The 25735-nt window shown below is 33.1% G+C and overlaps 2 protein-coding genes across 2 annotated transcripts; one reads left to right on the top strand and one right to left on the bottom strand.

Moving 5' to 3' along the window:
• Positions 1–1439: 1439 nt before the first annotated feature.
• On the bottom strand, positions 1440–15515 carry LOC128555396 (uncharacterized). Its single transcript, XM_053537665.1, has 7 exons — positions 15431–15515; positions 14601–14673; positions 13742–13885; positions 13378–13464; positions 9735–9832; positions 7856–7929; positions 1440–1586 (listed from the first exon to the last, which is right to left on the bottom strand). Exons 2-7 carry the CDS (start codon positions 14646–14648, stop codon positions 1510–1512), a joined length of 528 nt encoding a protein of 175 aa, XP_053393640.1. The 5' UTR covers positions 14649–14673; positions 15431–15515; the 3' UTR covers positions 1440–1509.
• A 2753-nt stretch (positions 15516–18268) lies between these two features.
• On the top strand, positions 18269–21452 carry LOC128548787 (uncharacterized). Its single transcript, XM_053524255.1, has 5 exons — positions 18269–18336; positions 19087–19230; positions 19507–19593; positions 20559–20745; positions 21314–21452. Exons 1-5 carry the CDS (start codon positions 18289–18291, stop codon positions 21400–21402), a joined length of 555 nt encoding a protein of 184 aa, XP_053380230.1. The 5' UTR covers positions 18269–18288; the 3' UTR covers positions 21403–21452.
• Positions 21453–25735: the final 4283 nt, after the last annotated feature.

Below are 25735 nucleotides of genomic sequence, written 5' to 3'. Positions count from 1 at the left end.
TAGACCAACTGATCCCGCTTTAACAAATGCATATTCGCTATTCATGAATCTTCGGACAATGACGTCACACCTATAAAAAGTGAAGGTCAAGGGACACGTACAACTGTAATTATTTCAATATTTCTGTTTCATAAGCAAAGTTTGACCGTAGTCATATCACGTAGATAAACTGTATGCAGCGTACCTTCATTTCAATGTAATGAGATTCAGTCATTATATAGCATATACATAATAAAACAGATTTCAACTGAGTTCAATATTTGCATACCATACTAAAGAAAAATATTCATATATAATAAATCAGTTAAATAATTTATAACAAATATATCAAAGCAAACAAGTACTCATTTTAATATGCAATCTGAATAAGTCACAAAAGCAAGAAACCTTTTCATATACAGACGACAATTGTAACAAGGAAAATCTTTTAAAAAGCACTTCTCTACATAGAAGTCTTTTATCACACCCTTATTCATGTGATACGCAGACCGTATTTAGCTTTTTCTTTAATTTGATATATGTTGGTATTTGAACAGGTTTTTATCATATTTATTAAACTTACTTATCATTTGGAGATATATCAATATTCTTGCTAAATATACTGAGCGAAAGTTAGCTTTAAAACTGTGAACAGCGTCGTTTAGGATAAACGCTTTGTCTACATTTCACTCAGCGTAGCACAATCAGCAGAGTGAAACAAATTGACATTCTCGTCCAATCAGACAGAGTGTTGCATAAATCTTTCATTTTGATAAATTATCTATAATGCGTTATCAAGTAGTTTGATTTGCAAACTGAAGTCACGTGGCATGGGTCGGTCAAGGTCATGAATTCGTTCTTTTAACGGCATTCGCCGAAAAAATGTGAATGTCAAACTAAGAAACCCTACCAGTATGCCTCCGAATACAGTTGTGTTTCTAGGTTTTAGCTTTATACTTCCATATACATTTTAAAATACACTTTTCTGAAGTTACACATATATTGTTATTGGCATTTAGTGTGCAACATAATTTGTGTTTTCTATACTGCTGTACATGCATTTCCTTTTTGTCGTTACTATCTGGCATAAAACGACCGATAAACAGAGATAGCATATACGTCTCAACTAAACACAGTCTATGTAATTAAAACGGCTACGCCATCAACCGTATTTTTTGAAGGTTTGCTAGCGGAAAACTTTTATGTATTTAGGAACATGGTTCACATGATTCTATTTTTATTTTCATATGAGCCAATGATATGCTCTATGCTGTGCTCTAAGTGTATGCTAATTGCTACTCTGATTTGCCACGTGCGTGCCAATGTCACAACGATACAATTTATTTTCATTCCTCCCAAATTTAGATTATTGGGATTATTTTATTTTCAGGAGCCAGCTTAACGACATTTCTGCTTTTGTTGTTATTATTTTCGAGCAAATAAACAAGTGACACATGTACTTCAATGATGAATTTTATTGTCATCTCAAACAAGGATTGTTTCAGGATCAATAGGTTCCAACCCTCCTAGCTACGGAAGCACCTGACCTGCAGAAAGTTCTCTTGTCGGTATCGAACTCGATTGACACTTGCAATTGTCCGCCAGCGCTGAAAAAGAATTTTATGCATTTATTTACATGATATGAAATGACATTGCATTAGGTCAAACATACACAAAATTGTCGTGTATGCGCCACGATATAGTAACATGCCAAATAAATTTTCATTGTATATATATTATACGGAAGCTCATGAAGCTTCAGAACTTATGTTGACCTAATGCTTTTAACAGAAACACATTTGTTGGTTTTAGTGTTGTTGTTTTTACGCTTGGTTTTACGGCACAGGGACACAATTTAGGTCATGATGGCGACTTTCCAGCTTTTGATGGGGGAATAAGACCCTAGACCGGACATTATTTCATCACGGACGAAAACCAAAGTGGATCTACAGACCGTCCGAAAGCCAGCTGGATGACCTCTTTACATGATAGAATTCTACACCCTAAGGGACGTTTCGAACCTACGCCGTTTAGGGGCAAGTGATTCGAAGTAAGCTGCCTCAACCACATGGCCGAGAATCCCTCTCAACGGCGGTCAATTGAAATACAATGTACACTCCAAATACCCCAAAACTGTTAATATTTTATTTTAAAGGCAAATAAATCTCACCTTTGAATACGCTAAATACAACTGAAGTAACAAATAGATTAGAACTTAAACTTCCCATTAGATTTGACACTGATCTTGTGTTGACATATTTAACAAATTGCCTTTGGAAGTGCCCCTCAGTTGAATAAGTTAAATATTCATGAGATAGATATTTGTGGTGATAAAATCAAGAGACAGAGTAACATCAGATATTTGGGGGCCTATTTGGACGAAACTTTAACTTTCAAAGAGCATATAAAAATAAAGTGTAGAACGGCAATGTTGAACTTTTTCCGAATCAAAAACATTCGCAAATATTTGACTCAGAATGCAACTGAAACCTTAGTGCTATCGCTGGTTATTTCGCATTTAGACTACTGTAATGTTATTTTAAACGGTATTTCTGATTGTGACATCGCAAAACTGCAACGCATTCAAAATATGTGTACGAAGTTAGTTCTGAATCGTAGAAGAAGAGACAGTTCTAAGCAGGCACTCTACGACTTGCACTGGCTGCCGATCAAAGCCAGAATAAACTTTAAGATCTTGTTCATGTTCAATTGCCATGTTGGAAATGCGCCTGTATATTTGATTGAACTCTTAACACCGAAAATCCCCCAGCGCTCCCTCAGATCCTCGGAGTCATCAGTTGACTGTTACACCGTCCCTTTCAACAAGCGAAAAACTTTTAGTGATAGAAGCTTTAGTACTATAGGGCCAAAGTTGTGGAACAATTTACCGCTGAACATCAGACAAAGTTCTTCAATTGACTGCTTTAAGAAAAAATTGAAAACGCATTTCTTCAGAGACTACTTTGCATTATTCTAAGTTTTGACTGAGTTTTAAAACAGTGATGCTAGTGACAGTGATAGAAATTTAATGTTTGTCTGTGATAATTATATGTTAGTAATATTTTAAAATATAGTATTATCATTAACTTTAAATTAATAATTGCTATTTTAATTCGTTTTAATTAATCCTATTTAAAATATTTTATATTTAATATTTTATTTCAACTTGTATTGTACAACGCCATTGAATATGTTTTAAATGTAGAAATAGGCGTTTAAGCAAATAAACCAGTTTCAGTTTCAGTTTCAGTTTCAGTGACAAGTTATATGAATATGACCAATTCACTTATTAATTAATTATATATTAATGTTCAACGCAAAAATTACAAATATTAATTTATTTTGTCGTTTTATTTATAAGACATCAATTTTTTTATTTAATGCGACTAAACGCGTCGTTTGAAATATTTGATGAAATTTAAAGTATAATTTTTGTGAGATACAGCTATTAATACAGAACATTTTGTAGTATTCTTGAACTTCTATGTGACATTTATTTGTCCAATTGTATTACGTGAGTCGGTGTAAACATGAATTAATTGTGAGCCAACGTATATCCGTATATCCTTTGATGATCTTTGACAGTACTTAATAATTTCGGGTATTCTAACCAACATTCATCTACACTGTCAAAATATCGAATTAATAAATGTACATCTAACGCACCTTCCGTAACAAGGTTGTTTGTTTTTGTCGGTGACAGAAAAATCCCCCTTTTCACGGTTTCGTTTAAATTAGCAGTATCGATATGTAATAAAGGAAACAATTTATTTGGTCTCAGATTTAGGTCTGGGCACAAACTTAAAGCAACCCGAATCATCCCCACCTTTGACTTAAATTTTATCCACGTAGTCAGATTGGCAAAGTCGACAGCTAATTTACTTTACCATCTTTAATTCGGGACTCAGTTAGCTTCAATAATAACTAAATTAATTATCATTGGGGTAGCTATGCGTAAGAGAGCCCACATATCGTGCCGCCTATGCACTTGCTCGCTCGAGATATTTAGTGACGTCATATATTGTATGACATCATTGAAATTCAGCGTTTGAAAAGTTATTGTGTCATGTAGTGCTTGTTTTGTATGTTATTCATCTGAAATTCTTCCAAACACTGCTGCTGACGGACTGGGTCAATTCTCGGATGATGGATTTTCTGTGTAAACAGTTGTGAACTTGACATCAGTTGGATAGATTTACGGATAAAAGGAATTAGAGTAAGATTGGGTAAATCCGACACCTTCAAAATACCGACACCTTTGCGTTTTTCCTTTATTACTTAATTTCTGAGCCAATTCACTTCAAACATGGGTTGCTTTTTCGTTCGATTCTTTTGTATTGTCACTTTCTGTCAAAAAAATGCCTTTTTCTGAAATCTACAAAGCTTTTTCAGTTTCCCCGAAAAAAATCAATTTATTTATTCTTCCTTATACCGACACTTTAATGGTCCGGTAAAATATTTTAGAATTCTTCCCTTTGACAGAGTACAATTATGAAAGCTTAGTTTTTAATAACAAAACAAATTCTATATGTACCTTTAATGTCATTCAGCTCAGTAATAGTGTTAATGGAAAATCTTATTCTTTCGAGCTTAGATTATAGTAATGAAATATACTGGGGTGGTTACAAATGTAGCTGGGTTTAATAGTGCTTTGCGTGAGTCAATTGTAGTGAAATCAATGTAATATGAAAGTTTTGACAATAAAGTATACAAATTGTCCTTATTTGTGTATCTAGAAACAAAAAAAAATAAGTGAAGTTACTATATTAATGGACATACAGGAAAACTGCCTATGGTCCGGTTTATATTTATTATTTTTCTATTTACAACCAGAACATATTAGCTTTAGTAATAATTGCAAGACACATTTTTGATATTATATTTAAAAAACTAAGGCAACTAATCAATAAACTTACCAGTAAAAACTCAATTTACACTTTCTTAAAGGTGTCGGTAATAGGAGAGGGGGTGTCGATATTAAGGCAAATTGAAAATTTTAAAGAACTTGACTACATTTGTTAAAATAGTTCTCATTGGTCAATTTGCAAAAATACTGAAGTTGCATATCACTTTTTTAACCAAAGAAATCTGGTTTTATTAAAAGATAAATTTCAATTGCAAAATAAATTGCCCTGACATCCACTATGTTCGTTCGTGCTTAAAGTGTCGATAATAGGGCAGTTTACTCTATCATTAAAGAAATTTATAACAGTGAATACTTAATGGCAGGATTCTTTCGTGCAAAGTAGATCTAAGTTCTTTTTCTAATTTTCATTTTTGCATTTTTTCCAAATTTCGTTTATAGACTACTAAATTGTAGATTCTTTTTCAAACTCCAGCTGTTTTTACGAAAGGAAAAATAGCTAAGTGTAAAGAAATAAGTGTGGAACATCACCGAGGAATAACACGTGAAATTTCCCGAAAATCTCCAAAATAGAGAATATTTGGCAATGGCGACCAGAAATGAACAAAAGCGAATCCCCATACAGAAATTGAAATTTAGTCGCACGGGAAAACCAGACGATTGTTGCAAAAATCCTTGAAATTCTCGCGGGTGACATTTTTTAACTCACAAATACATGTTTTATGTTCTTTGATCCCGTTCCATTTCTTCATATCAGTCCAAAGTTGAGGTCCAAAATAAGGTGGTATAATCTTATTACAAATGATATTTTACTGCAATACAAATGAGAATCTCTTTGGCTAGAACACTGTAAGTTCTTACGCTAGAATTCAGCAAATTTTCAGATAATGGAATTGCAATAATGCTTCAAGACAATATGACGGGATTCAAAAAAATTTGAGACTGTCCATATAACATATAGAAAACCTGTATTTAAGCATACTGCTTACACCAGTCAAATATTCACCCTTAAAAGAAACGCAATTTTCATTCCGGACTATTCATGACATGAAAGCCTCAGAGTAATCTGCCCTTGATATACTATGCAGACACTGATACACTGACCAAGGGCGCTTCTGAAATTGAAGCGATGCCCAGCCAGCATTTTTTCAGCTAAGGAAAGAGAAAACCTCACAGGGACTTAGGTCGGGCGAATATGGAGGGTGCGGCAATTGCTTGACCTACTGGTCCTGTAAAAACCGCTGTAAATATTGCTCTTGTGCACAACAGGGACTTTGAATTTAAAGAAAATTGTGTAAAGAACCCGTTTGCAATTTTTGAGTTCTTTTTTGCGAGAGCAGGTCGTTCCCCCTCATTATTAAGCCCCTGTTTGTTATCTATCCCGCCTTTGAGGTTCAAAATGATAGACCTATGCCTCATCCCCTGTTAGAATGTCATCTGCATATTTATAGATTTATAGATTTTTTGCAACATTGCACCCTGTAGTCTTTTTACTATTTGGTAAAAAGATAGGGTACACACATTGCTCGCACCTTTGGTGATATTTCAGAGTTAAGTATGAATTTCATGAACACTTTCTGATGAAATGCCCACTGATGCAGCTATTTGTGAAACTGTATATCTCAAGTATTCTGCTACACTGCAATGCTATGAGAGGATGCTGACGTTTTAGGGTGCCCCACACAAGGTTGATCTTGGCCTAGATTCTCTCTAATCAAATATCATTACCGACCTTTAAACAGTGACTTTGGATTGGAAAATAATTGCAAAATCTGCTTGACTGGTTTATTCAGAGAACAGCGGCGCATCTTTATGTAGGACCTAATTGTCCCTGTCCTGGAGCCTCCATGCTTGCCATAAAGTAACACCAATGTGGTGACATTGTGTTAAAACGCATGTAGCTCAGCTATAACAAATTGTGTTGAAATTTCCAATGTACATGGCTATTACAGTGCATTATATAGTGCATTGTAGTTACATAGTATTTTTTGGTAGTAGCAATTATCATAAAGATCCTGTATAACCGGGACGTCGGCACGTTCTGACGTCGAGGTCATATAGGTAGTGAATCCTTTTTAGATCGATTCTTAGATGTAAACAGCAATACAACTGATATATATAATGTTGTGGAAAATACGAAAAATGAAATACCAAAATATAAATGAAGAGAGAATAAAAGAAAAAGGTCAATATTAGGCTTGTGTGTGCATTCTAGACATAATGACAAGCCTAGTTTCAAAATGATCTACGAGCTAATGCTGGGTGCACTGATTTTAAACGTATATGAGCAGCAAGAGGTGCGCAAAAAAAATCATACTTCCAGTGACATGTCAACAAATTATTAAAAAGTATATCTTTCACGAAACAAAATCTGGTGAAGTAATATTATATCACAAGAGTGATTAAATATGGCCGCCACAAAAAAAATAATTATGCATACATAAATGAATCCATAACAAATATTTGGATGAAAATTTCGTCCCCGTCATTAGATATTAATTAAATGAGGCTGAACAAATATCTTTACCTTGTTTAAAAAACCCAGAAGAGTCGAACATATGCAATAAAAATGTTATAAAACGGGACTGGTGTGCCTCAAGTCAATTTTGGTATACTAGACCTGTATTGGTCCTCGAGCCAAAACATCTCCTAGCATATTATTTTCGCCATAAGGAACACATCTCTTCATTATAACTCCTAGTTATTCTATGTCAACAAAAATATGTTATTTCAATGTCTAGAACCACATCCATCTGGTCAGCCAATTAAACTAGATATCATCTCAGATGTTTGTGTTAGATGAGAGTATCATTGTATTTTACCAGTCAGTTTACGCTTACGTTATGAAATTTAATTCATCTCCTGGTTTAACATTTCAAAGAAAAAACTTAGATGATCAAAAACTGAAGAAAAAAAACGCTTATTTTTTGGTCTTATGGTCATACACGTTAACACATACGTTTGTATAAATTTAGCAATAACACAGGAATTTATGTTTCTTGAAAAACTAACCTTGTATTTGTGCCCTTGTCTTTGCATGATGTCCGTTGGACTCCAGCAACATATGTGATACGTAATCATCACAGTGTGACAGGAAAGGCCGTACCGGCGACAGTAACCATCAGAACAAATCAACACCCTTTACAATATTTACAAATTTATTTACATAAGATGATTATTAACAATGAATAGATATGAAAAGAAAAAAAAACTGATTATAAGAAAGAAAAAAAAAGTTCAGTATCTCTAGATACAAAAGTTCTTATAGTCCATTCTAATCTGACGTGACACAGGTCTTTAATGTAATTGTGAACTTTAAGTAGCACAAACAAAACAGCTTCTAAATTCAAAATACAGTCCCTTTAAACCGTGAATACGTTGATTCCGTATTGGCTCCCTATGGTGGTAGGTGATTGCATCCCTGAGCTGACTTCAGAGGATAACAAAAATCATCGTCTTTGCGGTTTACGGCACAACCATGGGACGAAAGCTCTGCGCTGGGAATATCACATCCAGGCGAGTGAAGACAAGTGAACCTCGGGCATTGTACTTCCGGGTTATGACATCACCAGGAAAAATCGTCTGGCGGAAGAAGCTAAAATATATAACATACGGTAAGCACCATAGCAAAACAAATAAGTCAGGGCATAAAACTGCTCCTTTGGGTACACCATACCTCCGTAGGCTCCCATAAATAATACGTGCTACTTATACAAAACATATGTGCTACTAAGTTCAGACGTCACATGATTAAAAATACGTCACTAATTACTTCCAGTATTACAAAGATTCCTTACTTAAAAGACTAAAGTTAAAGTATGAAAAAGATATGAAAAGTATATGATGAAACATTATAGTAATGGAAATGATAAACTGCAGCCATTATTTACAACTACAAATTAACAAAATTCAATGTAAATCAAACGTTATATGATAGTTGGCATCCATATAATATCAAATGCCATACACTAAAACGGACATTGTATGTGTATGCAATAGACTGGCACACAATTTCATATTACAATAATATATTACAAACATGGCACTAGACTTGCCATATAGATTTATACATAACCATACAATGCAGTAATGGCGTTCCATAATTAACAAAATGTTTGACATAAGTTTTTGAAACGAAGTACTTTATAAATATCATGTTACAAATTTCAGTACAAATTTTACATCTTATATAAATGAAACATTTTAGATTCCTCTTTCGAAATAATTTACAAAAGTCTGAAAAATTTAATAAATCATCCTGACATACCGAAACTAGCAAAAATCATATGCCGAAAAGTAAATGTTACAGAATTCTGTAGAATGAACAAAAATTTATCCAAAAAAAATCGTAATGCAAAATCATACAAAAATCTAACAAATAAATTTCTTACCTCGATCGAGCATAAATTTCTAGCAAGAAAATAATTCAGACATAGATTCGTCTATAAAGTCGTAAGGTGGTGTGCGCAAGGCATATCTAGTCCAGTCTATTTAAAGGATAATGTCCCGCCAAATACTAAATTTCATGGGATTCACGGCTAAGCCGTGAGCTATGACTATTGTCATTTTCACGGGATTCACGATATAGCCGGGGAATCTAACTACTTTGGCGCGAATTTAAATTGACAATTTGAGGCCCATTATAGTGGTTTTGGGGATAAAAACATAAATTACTGAAGTTTATAAAATATCAACTTTCTTATTACTGAACAGAATTTAATGAAATTTACATGGAAATTTATGTTATGAAATATAGAAAAATATGAGAGGTATTTCATGCGTGAAATCTGACATTTACCTCAATAACTCAAAAATTTACAAAAAGATGATGCAATACCTGCATTTACACTACAGATAAAATAAGGCCCGTATGTCAATTTGTGACACACAGAAGGACGCAATTTTCGCTCCAGCAGTTGCGACTATTTCTGACTTCGTCATTGGCATTTGAGTTACAGTGTGGTACACTACTGGTGGGTTTTTCACAAGCTGACAAAATTTAAACAGAAACATCTCTTTCGGACGGATTTTCGTTATTTGTAATGCATTGACACTTTACATTAGATTGCATTCTCAGGTAGGTTATATTACTTTGAAATGATATCAAGACCTTACACTAAATTCAATATAAAGCTTTATCTTTGTTTTAATATAATCTTTTGATACTGGTGCAATCTAAGAAAAAAAATATTACATTAGAAACTCCTTTTAATTTTAATGCAAGAAAGTATCGCATACTTACCTTAAACAAAATAATTGAAACAAAATATTAGTATCAGTTCTTTAAATTATTTGTACGCGTATATATGTGTTATATTATAAAACACTTTCAAAAAGCATTTTATAAAGCAGCGTGGTACATTTCTACATGTCGTGTCTTTTGTTACCCACCATGCATTATGAATCCACTTTTAATTTCCTGTGACTTTTGCGCAGGATGGGGATTAGTTATGTATACTGCTGTAGGTCTCGTTGTAGGTGGTTGCGTTCTTGTCCTTGTTTTGACAAGTTTCATAATTTGGTATTATTTTACAATTATATCATGATAATTTTACGAATTTAGCAATAATGAAAATAAGTTAAGGTCAATAAAAGTACAACAGTATTTAAACAATATATGTTACTAAACTGATCGAAGGCCGCAATAGAGTGTAATGAAACTGATTTCTGTATTCTTTTCAGAGGCATAACGGCACGGTCCTGTTAAGGTCATCGCCGCGTAAAATTACACCCAAAGTACGAAAGCACGATACTACGATGATGAAATGTCGAAACAACAGAACCACGATGTTGAAAAGTCGAAACAACGATGGTGAAAACTCGAAACTGCGATGGTGAAAACTCCAAACAACGAAACTATGATGTTGAAAACACGATAATATTTCGTGTTTTTGTCATCGTTGTTTCGACTTTTCACCATCGTGGTTTCGTTGTTTCGACTTTTCAACATCGTGCTTTCGACTTTTCACCATCGTACTTCCGACTTTTCATCATCGTTGTTTCGACTTTTCACCATCGTTGCTTCGACTTTTCACATCGTAGTTTCGACTTTCCATCATCGTTGTTTCGACTTTTCATCATCGTAGTTTCGACTTTTCACCATCGTGGTTTCGACTTTTCAACATCGTGATTTCGACTTTTCATCATCGTTTGTTTCGACTTTTTAACATCGTGGTTTCGTTGTTTCGCTAATTAATGTATTTATCCTAGGTTTAAATCGAGATTTTACTGTATTGAAAAGTTATTGAAGTATTTGTTGCACGATTATTTCGTGCTAATTTCAGTTGGTATATAGCTGAGTGAATAGTCAAGTAAGTCATTCGAGGTTGTCTGCATTGCTTAACACAACACACACACTACTTACATGTATCCAAACTAGAAAACATCCCGCCCACCCATTGCAAGTCTAAACATTGCATCATTTTTTTAAATTTCAGTAAAATATTAAAGGTCCAATACTAAGGAAAGTGAACATTTTAATTTCTTTTAAAAAGCACAGAAACTATTTCATTTTATTGGGAAATGAAAGTTGGTATGTAGAAATTCGAAATAAATCGCAGCACATGAACAATTATTTTTCTATGAAGTATGAAGAAAGTTAAAAAGATCTGGGGGGTCATTCTGTTGATTCATTGAAATTTCAACATAGTACACATACATTTCTTTGAGTTCCATAGACCTTCTGTAAATTTTGACCTGCCAATCTTCATTATTTAGTGTCTTGCAGAAGTCTATGCACTGGCTATGAAAAAAAATTGCCAACTCACTTTCCCTTAGTAATGGACCTTTAAAGTCTTGAAAAGATTTAAAAGAAAAACTGGTTGATATACATGTTGTGCATTTGGTACATGGTTGGAGTTGCGTTTATTTCAATATTTAAAACAAAATTATACAATAACCATAAAGTGAGATTATCAGAACTAGTAAATTCAATAATATGAATTTGTATATCAATCAGTCATCAAACTCCTGACAAATATTCAAATATTGGAGAAAACAATTATCAAAAAAAGAAATTAGGAACTACAAAAATTATATGTTTATGTTCATAAAAGTGTGACAGCCACATCATAAACACATGTATTACGAGTTTTAACGTTATTTCGAATATTAACAGTACATAGCACGGAATGGATTTTTCCCCCATGTATTTTATATGTTTGCTTAACTTGCTTGATCCGCTTAATTGTAAGAGCTGATTTAATTATAATCCGACATTTTTTAAAACGATGTTGATAATAATACAATTTAGTTTATATTTTACAGATTATTCCAAGAATTGAGGAGTTCTTCTGGACACATTGTCGCCTAGATTTCTCGGAATGGATAAGAATTTTAGATTGATGCATATAGAGAACTGTTCTATAATGGAGTGAAGTACCACGAACGATACATTTGCCTCGTATAAAGATCCTTTAAAAATAGAAAGTTACATTTTCTTGTAAGATAGAAAGATAGATGACAGTATTTTACCAAAAAGTGCAAAACTGATTTTTATCAGTCTCATTAAGATAAAAATGCTTTGTAAAAATTCAAATGAATTTATATGTACTCATAAGTTTAATGAAATGATATGTTTGGAAGACCTACATTTAAATTTTAATAAATGTACATGTTTTATGCTAGCAATTGAACTTCTATGGACTACTGAGGATAATATTTTTCGGCAATAAATTGTGGGAAGTGGGTGTCAGGCCACCAGAAGATGGAAGCTGGTCTTGAGACTTGGTATCTTTCTACTTCTCCCTCCCACGACGGAGTAGGGTTGAGAAGCCGCCACGCAGCACACTGACTGGGGAAGTATATTCATATATGTAAGTTTTCCGTGTAGGAATTAGAGAAAATTGATATTTTATATGATTGAAGTTCAGGTGAACAGGATATAATTATAAATAAAGTTTTTGCAGATTTTTTTGCAGTTTTTTGCTTTACAGTATAAATATGTGCAGTTTTCGTTTAGTTTGAAAAAATAGTATTAAAGTACATGCATGATGTGTTGGTGTTAAAGCTAGAAAATGTGTTAACAATGTAGATACATGACAATGCAGATAACAAATCCTAAATATGAATTAATGTACTTGTTCTCCTTTCTTCCCTCGATTTATTTTGATTATGAGATAAACGATTTATTTACGTTTGAGCGTAGCGAATTAGGAAATAAATACATGCATGCACTTTGGTAATACCATAAACCTTCCCCAAACTAGCTAAATAACTTCCTGGCGCAGTTGGGTATCAAAATCTCAACCGTATGCTTTACGGGCCCTTTACCCATTGACCATGAAGGCCTCTTATTTCAATCAATACAAATTAATCTGTTTTTGAAATAGAGACGATATTTTTCAAAGATTTTGAAGATTCAACTTAAGGGAACTTTTTAGATATTACATTCTAGTCAGATTTACAAAATCATTCTAAACATTAAACCCAAACTTCTACTAAGAAGCCTACTAAGAAGTAAATTTTGTTTATAGCTTCATTTGCACGATTCACTTGCTGTATATTAACAAAGTGTTATGAACGTTTAAGCTTACCCTCTGGGTAATATATGTTGGCTTCCAGTATTTTATCGCAGAAATAAGGCATACGCCGTGGTCAATCAGTTTGGATGCAATATAACCCTGGTCAAATATGACAAGAAATCAGCATAAATCCATTTTGCAACGTCTTTTGCCATTTTCTATATTGAAATTCTCTCTACTATATAAGAAAACATATGTATTAAAAGAAGGAACAAAGATATTAGAAAGAATGAATGTAAACTTTCGATGTAAATAATTAATGGTCGTTTTTAAGCAATTGGTTAATATATTACACACTTCCCGTTTTCAAAGTCCTACACCTGCTTAAGATTTAAGTTGATGCTAGATAGGGTTTTTTTTCATAAAGGTAACATACGGTGTTGAAGTCATGAAATTTGATTCCATTCAAATGACCAGGCAGCCTCTTTGCACCAAATGTAAGGATTTCTGTGTTGTCCGTCAAATTCTTTACCGACTCAAAATAAAGAATGTTTCCATCTGGCAATAATATTCCACCTCTCTGTAAATGGTAATATTTTATAAATTTCATAAGCTTTACACTATAATATTACAAGTTTCAGACCCACAGATCCCCCTTAAATAAATAAATGTTATTATTATTATTATTATCTAGGAGACAATTTCGTTGCAAATAACTTGCATTGTGTAAAGACAAGAAAAATGCATAACAATATCTTTGGTAGCCGCAGAAGAGGTGAATCTGTTTTGGTACTTGATTATTGAAATTGAGATAGTAAAAGCGGTCATTTTGCAATAGTGCTATTATTTCATTTTGCTTATAAAGACAATAATAAATCTGGATTGTCTTTTTGTATAATTGAAATATACTTACGCGTTTAAAAGAAAATGGTATCATTCGGAAAAAGGGACAATCAGGAACATGATCACGCTTAAAAGCCATATTTTAGAAAGTTTTGGACAGCACATGTCAATTTTACAAAATGTTAATATTTTAGGATTACAATATAATATCTATTTTTGTGCACTAACAATACAGACATGGAAACTGGAGTGTAGATATCTAATGATTAATGTACGAAATAATGCACGATTTGGTACCTTTCTCACCCATCTCCATAAATGTAGAAACGGAATTTAAGTTTCTTATCATGATTAGGTTTAATCACATATATTCAGAACAAAATATTTATCCAAAATAGTATGAAAAGAAGACTGGTAAGAATTCAGACTGAATTTAAGTTCATCATATGTACCTCAGCACTTGCAAACGCCACAAACAAAAACAGCAACACAAAGTTCATCTTGAATTCTTGTGAAAATTCCGTTCTGTTAAAATAAAAACATAACTATATTCTTACAATCGTTAGTAACAAGTGTCGGAAACAGTACTTTTCTTATTTCTGTTAAACGCTTTATTTGAAATTTGTTCGAAAATCTATTAACATTTTCCGCTTCTGGATAAGAGTTTTGCTATCAATTAGTAAAGCCATCGTTCTTGCATGCAATACACTTAGTGTTATTTAAGTGAACTACCGGTGTAAATATACATAGACCTACAAATGACCTTAATATGTACGAATATGACTAGGACAACATGCTTCTGCATGAAGTACGAAGCTGTTACTAAACAATTAACTCCCCTTAAGATATATGCACTTATAACAGCACAATAAAATAACCTACATATTCTCTATTTCCCTCTGTCTGTGAAAAAATGCACTTTTAATGTTATTGATGAACTCTCTTTAAAACATGTCTTATGTACCAAATTTATTTAATATGTAGCACGTGCATATTCTTAATAGTAATTTCTATCAAAACATTCTTTAATGAAAAATGTCTTGTATTTATCTCAGAAAGCGGTTCCTTTGATATATTTGTTACTGCATATTCTTTATATTACCCTCTATGTACAAAGTTTCGTAAAATCATATGTTATTGCAGTGTCAACATATTGAGAATGATGAAGGTGAATGGAAGGTAAATCACGATCTTACAGGTGTCATACCAAAGGATACAAAAATGTCTGTATATCATTCATGAAATATACATATGCGACATTAACATGAATAATAAATCTTACCTTGCGCAGTGCGTTTTTTAATAGGCAAGTCTTTCCAGTTTAAATACCTTTCCGAAATATAGGTCACCAACCTAAACGGAACCTTCAAACTTTACTTGCATGATCATGATGCTATCTGCAAATAAGTTTATACTTGGCCAGGGTCCTTTATAGCTTTACATTTTTGCGATCATTAGCCAGTGATGTGATAGTTGAATAGCAAGGAATATGACCAAAATAAATGGCAAATGATCTCAGTTGTAACAAATAAAACTAACAAAACAATATGGATATAAAAAAGCCAATAAATATTATGAAATGAGCTAGTTCAATTATTATTTAGAGCTCACTCTTGTTTATTACTAGTATACATTATGGGTTAGAACTGAAGTATTTTTTTTTAAAAAAAAACTTATTATGATCAGATATATATATGCAGTCACATATATAATTCGTAAAAAAATATTGTATTACACAAACGTTCGGTGTCGCATTGTTATGACGTCTCTGCTGAATGTCAAACATCCGTAATACCTTCAGATGTAAACTAAAATTGAAGGGCATACATGCCCTAGACTAACATTAACCCTTATATCGATCGACCTAAAAGGCAGTAATTGTATAAATCCTGAAATCGGAATACTTTTCTGTTAATTGCTAATTGATAAAATGGGCAAAGGGTCTTTCTTTCAAACAATTATTATCTAAATAAGGATAACAAAAATGTTGACACGAGAAATTAATTTCAAATAATGCCATAAAATCAGCATATCTTTGATAAATGCAAAATACGTTTGTTTCTCGAATATAAGGCATAAACACCTAAAAATGTTATTTAACCATACGACAGAAAAAATATAAATCTGAAGCAGTGAAAGTTGAACTGAAATCCTTATTGTTAATCGTATTTTCAACGAACAAAAGTATTGGTTTTTGGTTCAGAAAAATTACTATTCTATAAAACTTGAATTACGTCATACGAAATTCAATTATAGAAACCTAATACGCAGTTTAACCTTTCGTGACTAGCCGATACTCGGCCATGGGAAGAAACGTATGAAGAGACAGCTGATGTACACTTAATCTGTAAATGCATGACTTCGCTCTCACCAAAATCAACTGAACTTTATCTTACTCTCCTTTTGTCCTTTATTTTCATACTAAGTAACTGATAAGTAAGTTTTGATGAATATAAATGTTTGATGAAACTTTCAAAAATGAATAATATTAAGTTGTATTCCTACCAGCTATGCAAATACTGTTGTCTTGCTGTGTTTTCCCATAAACTCAAATTAAAACATGTCTTTTGCTTATTACTTCATAGTTATTTGCATCCTTTTGTAAAGTCTCACAACATCTGTTTTGATATTAAACAGCTTTACTTTTTCTAATCCACACTCCCCTAATATTTTGAAATAGTTATAGAAATAAGAAGCCGTTGTGCCGGAATATATCGATATTTTGTCTGGCATTTAGTAAATGGAAAAAAGTCAAGAAATGTAGGATATATTAGAAATGTGAGCATGTTCTATATCTTTGTGTAAACATTTGCATCCTTTGAGCTAAGAAACCTTCGCAAGACGTCTGCTCTTGTGTACAAAAATTGGTTATTTTGTCAACTGTACTATCTCAGTTTTAAAGATGCTTTTTTAAAACGAGCCTGTCACATACTACTTTATTTAAATGGAAGGATACATCGGTATCGATTTTTTAAATATTTAGGGTAGGTAGCTTTGTTCAAAAATTTCTAAAGAAATCAATGTGTACATGCATGTAGCTATAAATAACAGATGCGAATATTTGGCTACACCAAAACTTTTGTGAATCATTATTTTGGAGGCAGATTTGAACGAATCATGTGTTTTCTACAGCAAAATTGACAGTAAGTGTATTTGACCTGTTTTTTCTCCTGAAACATGGTGGTTGGCAGACACTTTGCTTAGCAGGGCTTTGATTTATATGAAAACTCGGTGTAATTGTATGAAAGTACATGGTGCAAACGAGTGTATGGCATGTGTTGGAAGTAAGGAAAAAATGCTCAAATTTTCTTGATTTTGAGAGGGGTTAGGGGTAGGCTGTAATGTCTACTCATTTTAAAGGTGACAACGTAGGTAAAAATTAATGCTTTCATTTTGAAGCTTACCTTATAGTGCCATATCACAATGTAAAGCAGACGTGCTGCTTGTTTGTTCTTATAACCTACGAAGAACGTGGACTTGCTTAAAATCTAGCAAAACACCGCTCCCCTGCCACCAAAAGAAAGCCACTTACAGTATTGCCTTGACCTTTAACGGACATGTTTTGACAGTTGAGTTCTGAACGTCTGTCATTATTGCAGACATTAAGTATTTTCTGCTGATAGCAGAATGAACCTGAAACGTAATGATTGGCTTAACCTCATTTTAGAAATATATTTAATCCGGAAAGATCTGTGCAATTGTAAAGGCAAAACGGTGTGCAGATAGGTAAGGTTTGTCATTCACATTAACCATCTACTACGTCTGCTGTAATATTTTGACCAAAATGCAAATAATGTAGATCTACAAGCTTATTATAGTGTGGTGTGTCATTATTCGTTTGTACTAGTCATGTTATTGTTTACTGATGATTTGTTTCTACTGAAACAGGAACTATTATAAGTAAATATTTCAATAATTCCGGTTTCTATTATTAGTACTTCTATGAGATGTATTGCACTATACATATAAGATACAATGTAAGCCATTGCTTGGGAATTTGTTTATCTTAACAAACGAAAAGTTGACATACTTCTCAGAAAACATAAAATGAACTGTTTGGAGCATCTAGTTTTACGTAATGATTTGACATTTGTTTTGTTTTTTTATTTTCAACAGGAGAAATATAAACCATACTTCAAGATGAAATTTGTGTCGCTGCTGTTGTGTGTGACGTTTGCAATGGCTGAGGTATATAATTAAAAACAGTTTCAGTGTACATGATATATGTGGATAATGTCTGCATAAATCTAAAACAGAAGGTTATTTTTGGTCTTAGATAGCGGGATTGGCATCGCGCTATGTCAGCATATATTTTAATGTTACGGCTACTTTCTTAAATATTAAATACTTTTTAACAACCTTTTTCGATATTTTCAATAGGGTTATGGAATTTAACTCAATAGAGAAGTGTTAGGTTGATCTGTAATACTAGGATGTTCCAAACTTGAGAGCTGAGTTTCACTCAAACAAAAAACAAAGCAAAAGTGAAGTATTATCATAAGTTAATTTTCATTACACTTTATGTTGGGTGTTCTTTTACAAGACCTCTTAACTTTAAACCCAGATATTAGATAGGAATATTGCCGCTTCACAACCAAAACGTAAAATATCCAAATCTTATTTTTATTGATTTTTATCGAAGTCTGTGGATATCCTTTGATGCTAAACCAGGGTTGAAATAACAAAAAAAAATCTCCTGAAGTTACACTTGAACAACGTTATATATATATCAATCAGATGAAGTTGCTTCTGAGAAAAAAGAAAATCAAAAGACCACTATCACTTAAAAACCATGAATAAGACGTATAAGAAATTTATGTACTATTTTAGATAAAATATGCAGAGGATGTGTTCTTTATCAGCAACTTAACTTGCGGGTATTTATAACAAAATAATAAAACACAAATGTCTGACATCTCTTATTTAAATACGTTACAGAGAGGCGGAATTTTAATGCCAGATGGGAACATCCTTCATTTCGAGTCGGTCAAAAATCTGGAGGACAACACGGAAATTCTTACGTTTGGCGCCAGGAATATACCTGGTCATTTGAATGGAATCAAGTTACATGACTTCAATACCGTATGTTATTTTCACGAACAGTTTTGTTTTTACTTTCATCAATTTAGAATTCCCATAAAACGAAAGTTCTTTTTTCAGAAATATGGAAATGTGCAATATATTTTACAAATGAAAAAAACTTTACCACACAATTATAACCGTATGCATTTTCATTCTTACATGTATTGTTTCGTTCTTTTATTGCTTTCTCCGATATAAAGCATTACGACATAGGTGAGTGGTAACAAGAAATCCGTGGTTATAGAAGTGAATTGTATTTTTTTTCTGTTTAAACAGGGGTATATTGCATCCAAACTAGTTGACCATGGTATATGCCTTATCTCTGCGATAAAACACTGGAAACCAACATATATTAATCAGAGGGTAAGTTTAAACGTTCATGAATAATGAAAATGAGGCTTTGAAAACAAACTGTGTTTACTGCCTTGAATTTGTTTTCTTTGGTTATAGATTGCTAAGAATGTTGAAGATGTTTAATACGCACCTCAACTGACAAAAAATTGTAAAGTCTTGAAAGACTTTTTAAAAAAAAAAACAGTAGTAATAAAAATAACCATATATTTTCATTTCCGTATGACGATCATAATCCCACAACAGATTGTAGAATGGATAAAGCAAACATTGATTTCATACAATAAAATGTATCAGCTATACCAAAACATATGTTATATGATGTATTTATCGTTTTAATGTTTTCTTAATTAGAACGTATTCCCTGAAAATGATATGCTGTGATACATAAGTATGGTAAGTAGTCGTGTGATTATGTACGTGATATTTAGTAGACAGACCATGTCCCAATTTTGAATTTTTAAGGCATTTCTAATTACCTTTACACGAAGCCATCTGACAGGTGGACATTAACTAATCATAAAATAATACAAAATTTCTCACAACCAAGATGTTCTGAAGTATTTTACTGAAAGGCATTTAGTGACAATAAAACACGACAAATTATCCAGAATTTACATGTGTGAATTTGGTTAAAATAGTTTTGATGCAATTAAAAACATTCTCTTTTAAATGTTAATTCATTTTTGCAAGTTCCAGCCTTTACTACCCTGGCAGTATTATTTGTAGGAGAAGCCTATCAAATGACAAGACTACTCTAGGTTGCCCGTCAGCTAAAAAATCTTACTTTCAATGATTCACTACCAAATGTAAACAATGGACATTTCAAGAAGACATATGAATTTACATTTAATTGATGGTTATAAATCAATATTATCCAATATATGAATCAAGTTTATGGAAACTCAAAGCTGAGGCCAGCATTTCTCAACTTTAAATCAATTTAGTTTTAATGCCATATGCGTATGTTTTGTCAGCTTGTGAAATACCCACCTATAGTAAACCAAACGATTACTCCAATGCCAATGACGAGGTCAGAAATAGTCGCAACTGCCGGAGCGAAAATTGCATCCTTCTGTGATGATTATGTACCACATATGTTGCTGGAGTCCCACGGACAACAATCTACACATCGAAGGGCAGTACATGATCCAAGGCCAGAACGTAAGTTATTTTCAGTCTTATCATCAGTGTTGAAATCCTTTTATTTGAAAATAAATTTGAACATATTTTCTAATGCAACCTTTCTTTCTTGAATTATTTATGGATCAATGTTTTGCTAAGATGCCTATTCTGAAGAGATAAAATGACTCACTTGCCTAGGTGTTTTTAATTATATGACAGCTAGTATATTTGTTGCTTTGAAATCACATTACAAAGGCCAACCACAACACATTTGAACGGGTCTGAAGTTGTATACTTAATCATGAATTTCTTTAGCAAATGTTTAATTTATTTAGTTATTTTGAAGACATACTATTAATGCATTATGGATTTATTTATATATATTATCACTACCGTGTACCTTTGTTTTGAATATTTTCGTGTGAACAATCGAAATAACGTTAACATTATAATTTCATGTATTAATATACGTTTATTCATTGCCGTAAGTTATAAAATATACCAAGAAAACTAACATTTTGATTTCGACGTTCCGAAAAACAATGTTATGGTAAGTATTATTCCATTTTGTTTGAAATATAATTGATTTCTCTTTAAAAATTCCAAGCTACTGACGACTGCAAGTGTCAAGTTAATGCCATGTTGTGGAGTATGTTGGATCAACAGTCTTCGTATGAAGAATTCTATATCGGATAAGCATGACAATCGTAGTTGTACTGTGAAGAAATTTTTTTATTTGATATGGAAAATAAATTCAATCATTTGAAAAGTGTATGTCTTTTCTTTTCATAGCTCACATCATTTGAGTGAATAGCATAGAGGTATAGATCAGTATGCGTTTTGACATAATGTCGATGGAATAATTGCTTCGTTTAATTGTTGACTGTTTCTAATTAATTGAAACACTTCAAGGGGACACTGTTTCACGTAAAAGTAAATTGAAGATTTAGATAAATACTGGTTATTTTGTTTACACTTATTTCTTATTTCTATAAAAATTGTCAAATCCATTAACATCAGCCATGAATAAAAAGTCAGGCAATGTAGTAAGAGACAATATGTAGATTATTGCATTCATCAAAAGCTAAAAAAGGATCATTCATACGGTACAAAGTACGGGTTGTAAAGTTTTACTTAATAATTTAAAGAGTAAAGTTTCTCTTGAATGTGGACTTACGACATTAGCCTGTCTCCTTGGCTGTCTGTAATAAACCAGATTCATCAACAAGCTTCACAAATGTAATATGGTTGGAATGTAATACAATCGTCCCTTATTTTAATTTTATCATAAAAGCCAAAAGAAAAAACTTCACGCATATGAACATGCATAAGAATTGTGTACGTTTACCTTTAGGCATTTTGCTACCTTTTATTCTCAAAAAGAGATAAACGTGATAAATGGCAGTTCTCATAGTTAACATGGAGGTATCATAACGATACATTAACAGCATATTACAATGTACTTCTACCAAAATTTTAATCTGGTAGCCCGGACATTTAAGTTTATTTGGCAATGGCCATTTCGGTTTATTTACTATGTGCTTCTATACTACAGTGGATGGACTGAATAAGTTATTAGAGGTTTCATAATTTTAGCCATATGCATTGTTATAACTTTTGTTCTCTTAAATAGCAATTATCATTACTCCTTTTTCTCCTTTTAAAAGATAAAACCGGTACATGTATTTAAACTGAGAAATATTATCAGGAGTACTCCTAATAGTTATTGCAACATGGCAATATAAAGGGAACGCAGATCAATTTTTATAAACTTGCAAATTCCTTAGAGCTGTATGAATTGTAATTTATCTCAAATGTTTTTAAAGTGACATAATAATTCTGTCTGATTCTAAACATCTGTCTGGTTTAATAAACGGACTATAACGTCACTCAGATTCTTGGCACTGTGTATTCACTTATTGTTCCATCTCTTGGAACACTTAGAATGGGTAAGTCACACTTGACTGAGTATTGACCTTGAAAGCTGTTGTCATTACAAGCTGGCCAATCATACTCCGTGACCTTAGAAATAACCTCTGACGTTTAAATTATTGTTTCCTAATTGAAGCGACTCTCTGGCTGAACGCGCTCTGCAGATTACACATTACTAAACCTGGGGATGGAAAAGTGGAGTTGTTGAAACAGGCCAAACATCTCATTTGTCACAAAGGTTAACATACGTCGTTACCTTCGAATGCATGTTTAATAATGTGAAAACAAACCCCATTGCGACCCTCTCATTGTGCACAACAAATTCATGAATCGAATGCCCGAATGTTTAGGACAGATACTACTAATTACAGCCATGAATTACTTGATTAATGACCGCTAAATTTGTTGTGTGCGAGGTCGAAGACTGTTAGCGCATCAAATCACGGTGGCCCAAATCACTAGTAAATTAGGATCCCATCACCAGCTATTGAAGGGATGAACATTTTTCAAAAAGTAACTGATTAAAACCCAACACTTGCGTATAATATCCATTTTACATGTTAGAAAAAAACCCACCAAGTTCCGTAAAATATCCACTATTCATTTTCAATTGTCCGCTATATCATCTCTATAAACTTCTCAAAAAATCTACACGCGTGTACGATTTTCCAATAACACGTGGACATTACGAGTTTAAATCGGGTCAACGTGTACAGCCAGTGTTTCTTAATTGCCATATTTACTCAACTAAAAGTCGTAACGGATTTACTTTGTTGTTGGATTTAGCAACTTCTTTTAGCGTAATTACTGTGGAAATAACGGACTTGACATTTTTCAGACAGTAGAAAACAACATAGATCTTTTTTTCAAAGTTTTAGGGTTTTTTGGTATTTTGGTGCAGATATAAACGCCCCCTTGGTGCAAATGTAACGCCCCCGGGGCGCTTAAACGGGGGTTATGGAATGCCAATAAGGTAGAATGGTCTTGTCATTGCGTCCAATCCTAGTGTTCCACACACTGATGACCAATACTTAAAGAAGAAATTGCAACCAAAATTTACAAGATGATCATTATATATTTATATAGATGTGCCCTAAAAGGAACTTTTACTATGCTTTAACTTGTCCGAATTTATGTTTGTCCAAAATTCTGTATACTTTCTGATATTTTGCTAAATCATGCTCGATTTTTTTGCATGTTAAGCAAGTTTTTAAATCGAAAAGCATAAACAATCAGTGTCTCAACTGCCTCAACTTTCTGATCGCTCGATAAATATTGAGGTCAGCGAAACCGAAAGTACACTTTGGCAGGTGGCGCTAAAATGACGTAATTGTAAGACTGGTTTGCATATTGTTTAAACAATACCGATCAGCGACCTTGGTGTCATTGGATCAGTCTAAAATCACAGGTGCACATGTTTTTGTAAACATTTGCCTTAACGGTTAATTGTTTGCCGATTATGACAGTAGGTGATAATAATTAAAGCCCTTGGCGTGTATCTCTTGATAAACAAGGGGATTATAGACAACTATCAAAATTATATTTGAAGACTAAATTATTGATTTCCGGGCTACTCGATACGAAGTTTCAAGGTAGCCCGGCGGGCGCGCTCTGAAAAAAATTTAGTAGCCCCCGGGCTCCGGACATGGGATTTCTGAAACCCTGTATGATGTATGTTTTATCATTTTTGTGTAATTTTGATATAAAAACGGACTATTTCTTTTTATTTCAATATGATTTGTAGTGGATAGGTATTAGGATATTTCAACGAACTGAAACGGAAGGCCAGTATTAAAACAGTGTTTTGCCTCGGAATTTATCTATTTTGAATCAACCAAATAAGGGAAGGGAGGTAATAATAATTTTGTAAATTTTTCGCAAAATATATACTGAAATCTTGTCAATGCAAATCTTCTGAAAATATTATACAACCATTCTGGTTTTCATATCATTGCTTAGGTTTAATATGTTGTGTGTTTTTTTTTAATTTATATTTATACTTAAATAACGCTACCAGCATATGAAAATCAAATTTTAAAATACACCCAGTAAAAATCTAATGTGTATTAAGAACTGGGTAAACACAGATATATGTAAAGTATCAGTTGGTAAAGATTAACATTAAATCCATTTACCGACGACTGAAATACGATTAACCATCTTCCAAACTGATAAAAACACCTTTTGATTCTGTACAGAAGTTTATAATGACACGGCGTGAGATGCTAGGTGTCATTACGCACGGGTGACTAGATAAAGGTCCAAGTCACAATGGTTGCTACGGTTAATGAAAATTGTTCACATTTACCCTAGTTCTGATTTGCTGGATGTTGGTGCTCTTTTGTTGTATGTCACCTGGTTGGCTACGGAGCCCCTTGTCTTACCGGCCTCAGTGACTGATGAACTCGAAATTTAATAAGTTGCTGAATTATTTCAAAGAAAATCAGCATTCTGTTTTAACCTCTTACATGCTAAAAAGTATCGAGTTCAGTCTACGTATCATACATGTGCCAATACCAGAGTCTCTGGAATAATGTAACCTGCTTTGCGTTGGACCATTTTAAGCTTTTGGCGAGTATCTCACACTGACGAGACAGATCGTCTAGTGCGTTGTACGCCTGTGGTGGGCAGCCCCTTTGGTTACTAATTAGCAATCCAAAAAAGCGTTTCACGAAAGTTCTTAAATTTGCGATAATCGTACGAAATAACGTCCTTAAGAGAATATTTGTGAAGTTAAAATAGCTATGGCACGGACTTCGTATATATAGCAAAACATGAAAAATGCTAAATATGTTTTGCTATGATTTTTTTCATTATTGCAAAATCCTTTAAATTGATCATATTTATTCGTTATCAGTCTATTACCATTAAGTTCCTTCTGTAGAAACGTTTGTACTAAAACATTCGCGCAAACCTCCTACGCCAATTTTGTGAAACAGACCTACGAACTTCGCAAATTTCCGTACGTTTTGCGTACGAAGTATCTTGCGAGCTTCGTACAAAGACGTTTTGTGAAACAGGCCCCAGGTCGTTGCTAAGGTACACGCAAAAGTTTTGCTGCGACGGGAATTTTTCAAGTGCAGCAATATAGATTTTA

The sequence above is a fragment of the Mercenaria mercenaria genome, chromosome 2, assembly GCF_021730395.1.
Source record: "Mercenaria mercenaria strain notata chromosome 2, MADL_Memer_1, whole genome shotgun sequence".
Classification (NCBI taxonomy): domain Eukaryota; kingdom Metazoa; phylum Mollusca; class Bivalvia; order Venerida; family Veneridae; genus Mercenaria; species Mercenaria mercenaria.
This window is presented reverse-complemented; position numbering and strand designations above follow the sequence as displayed.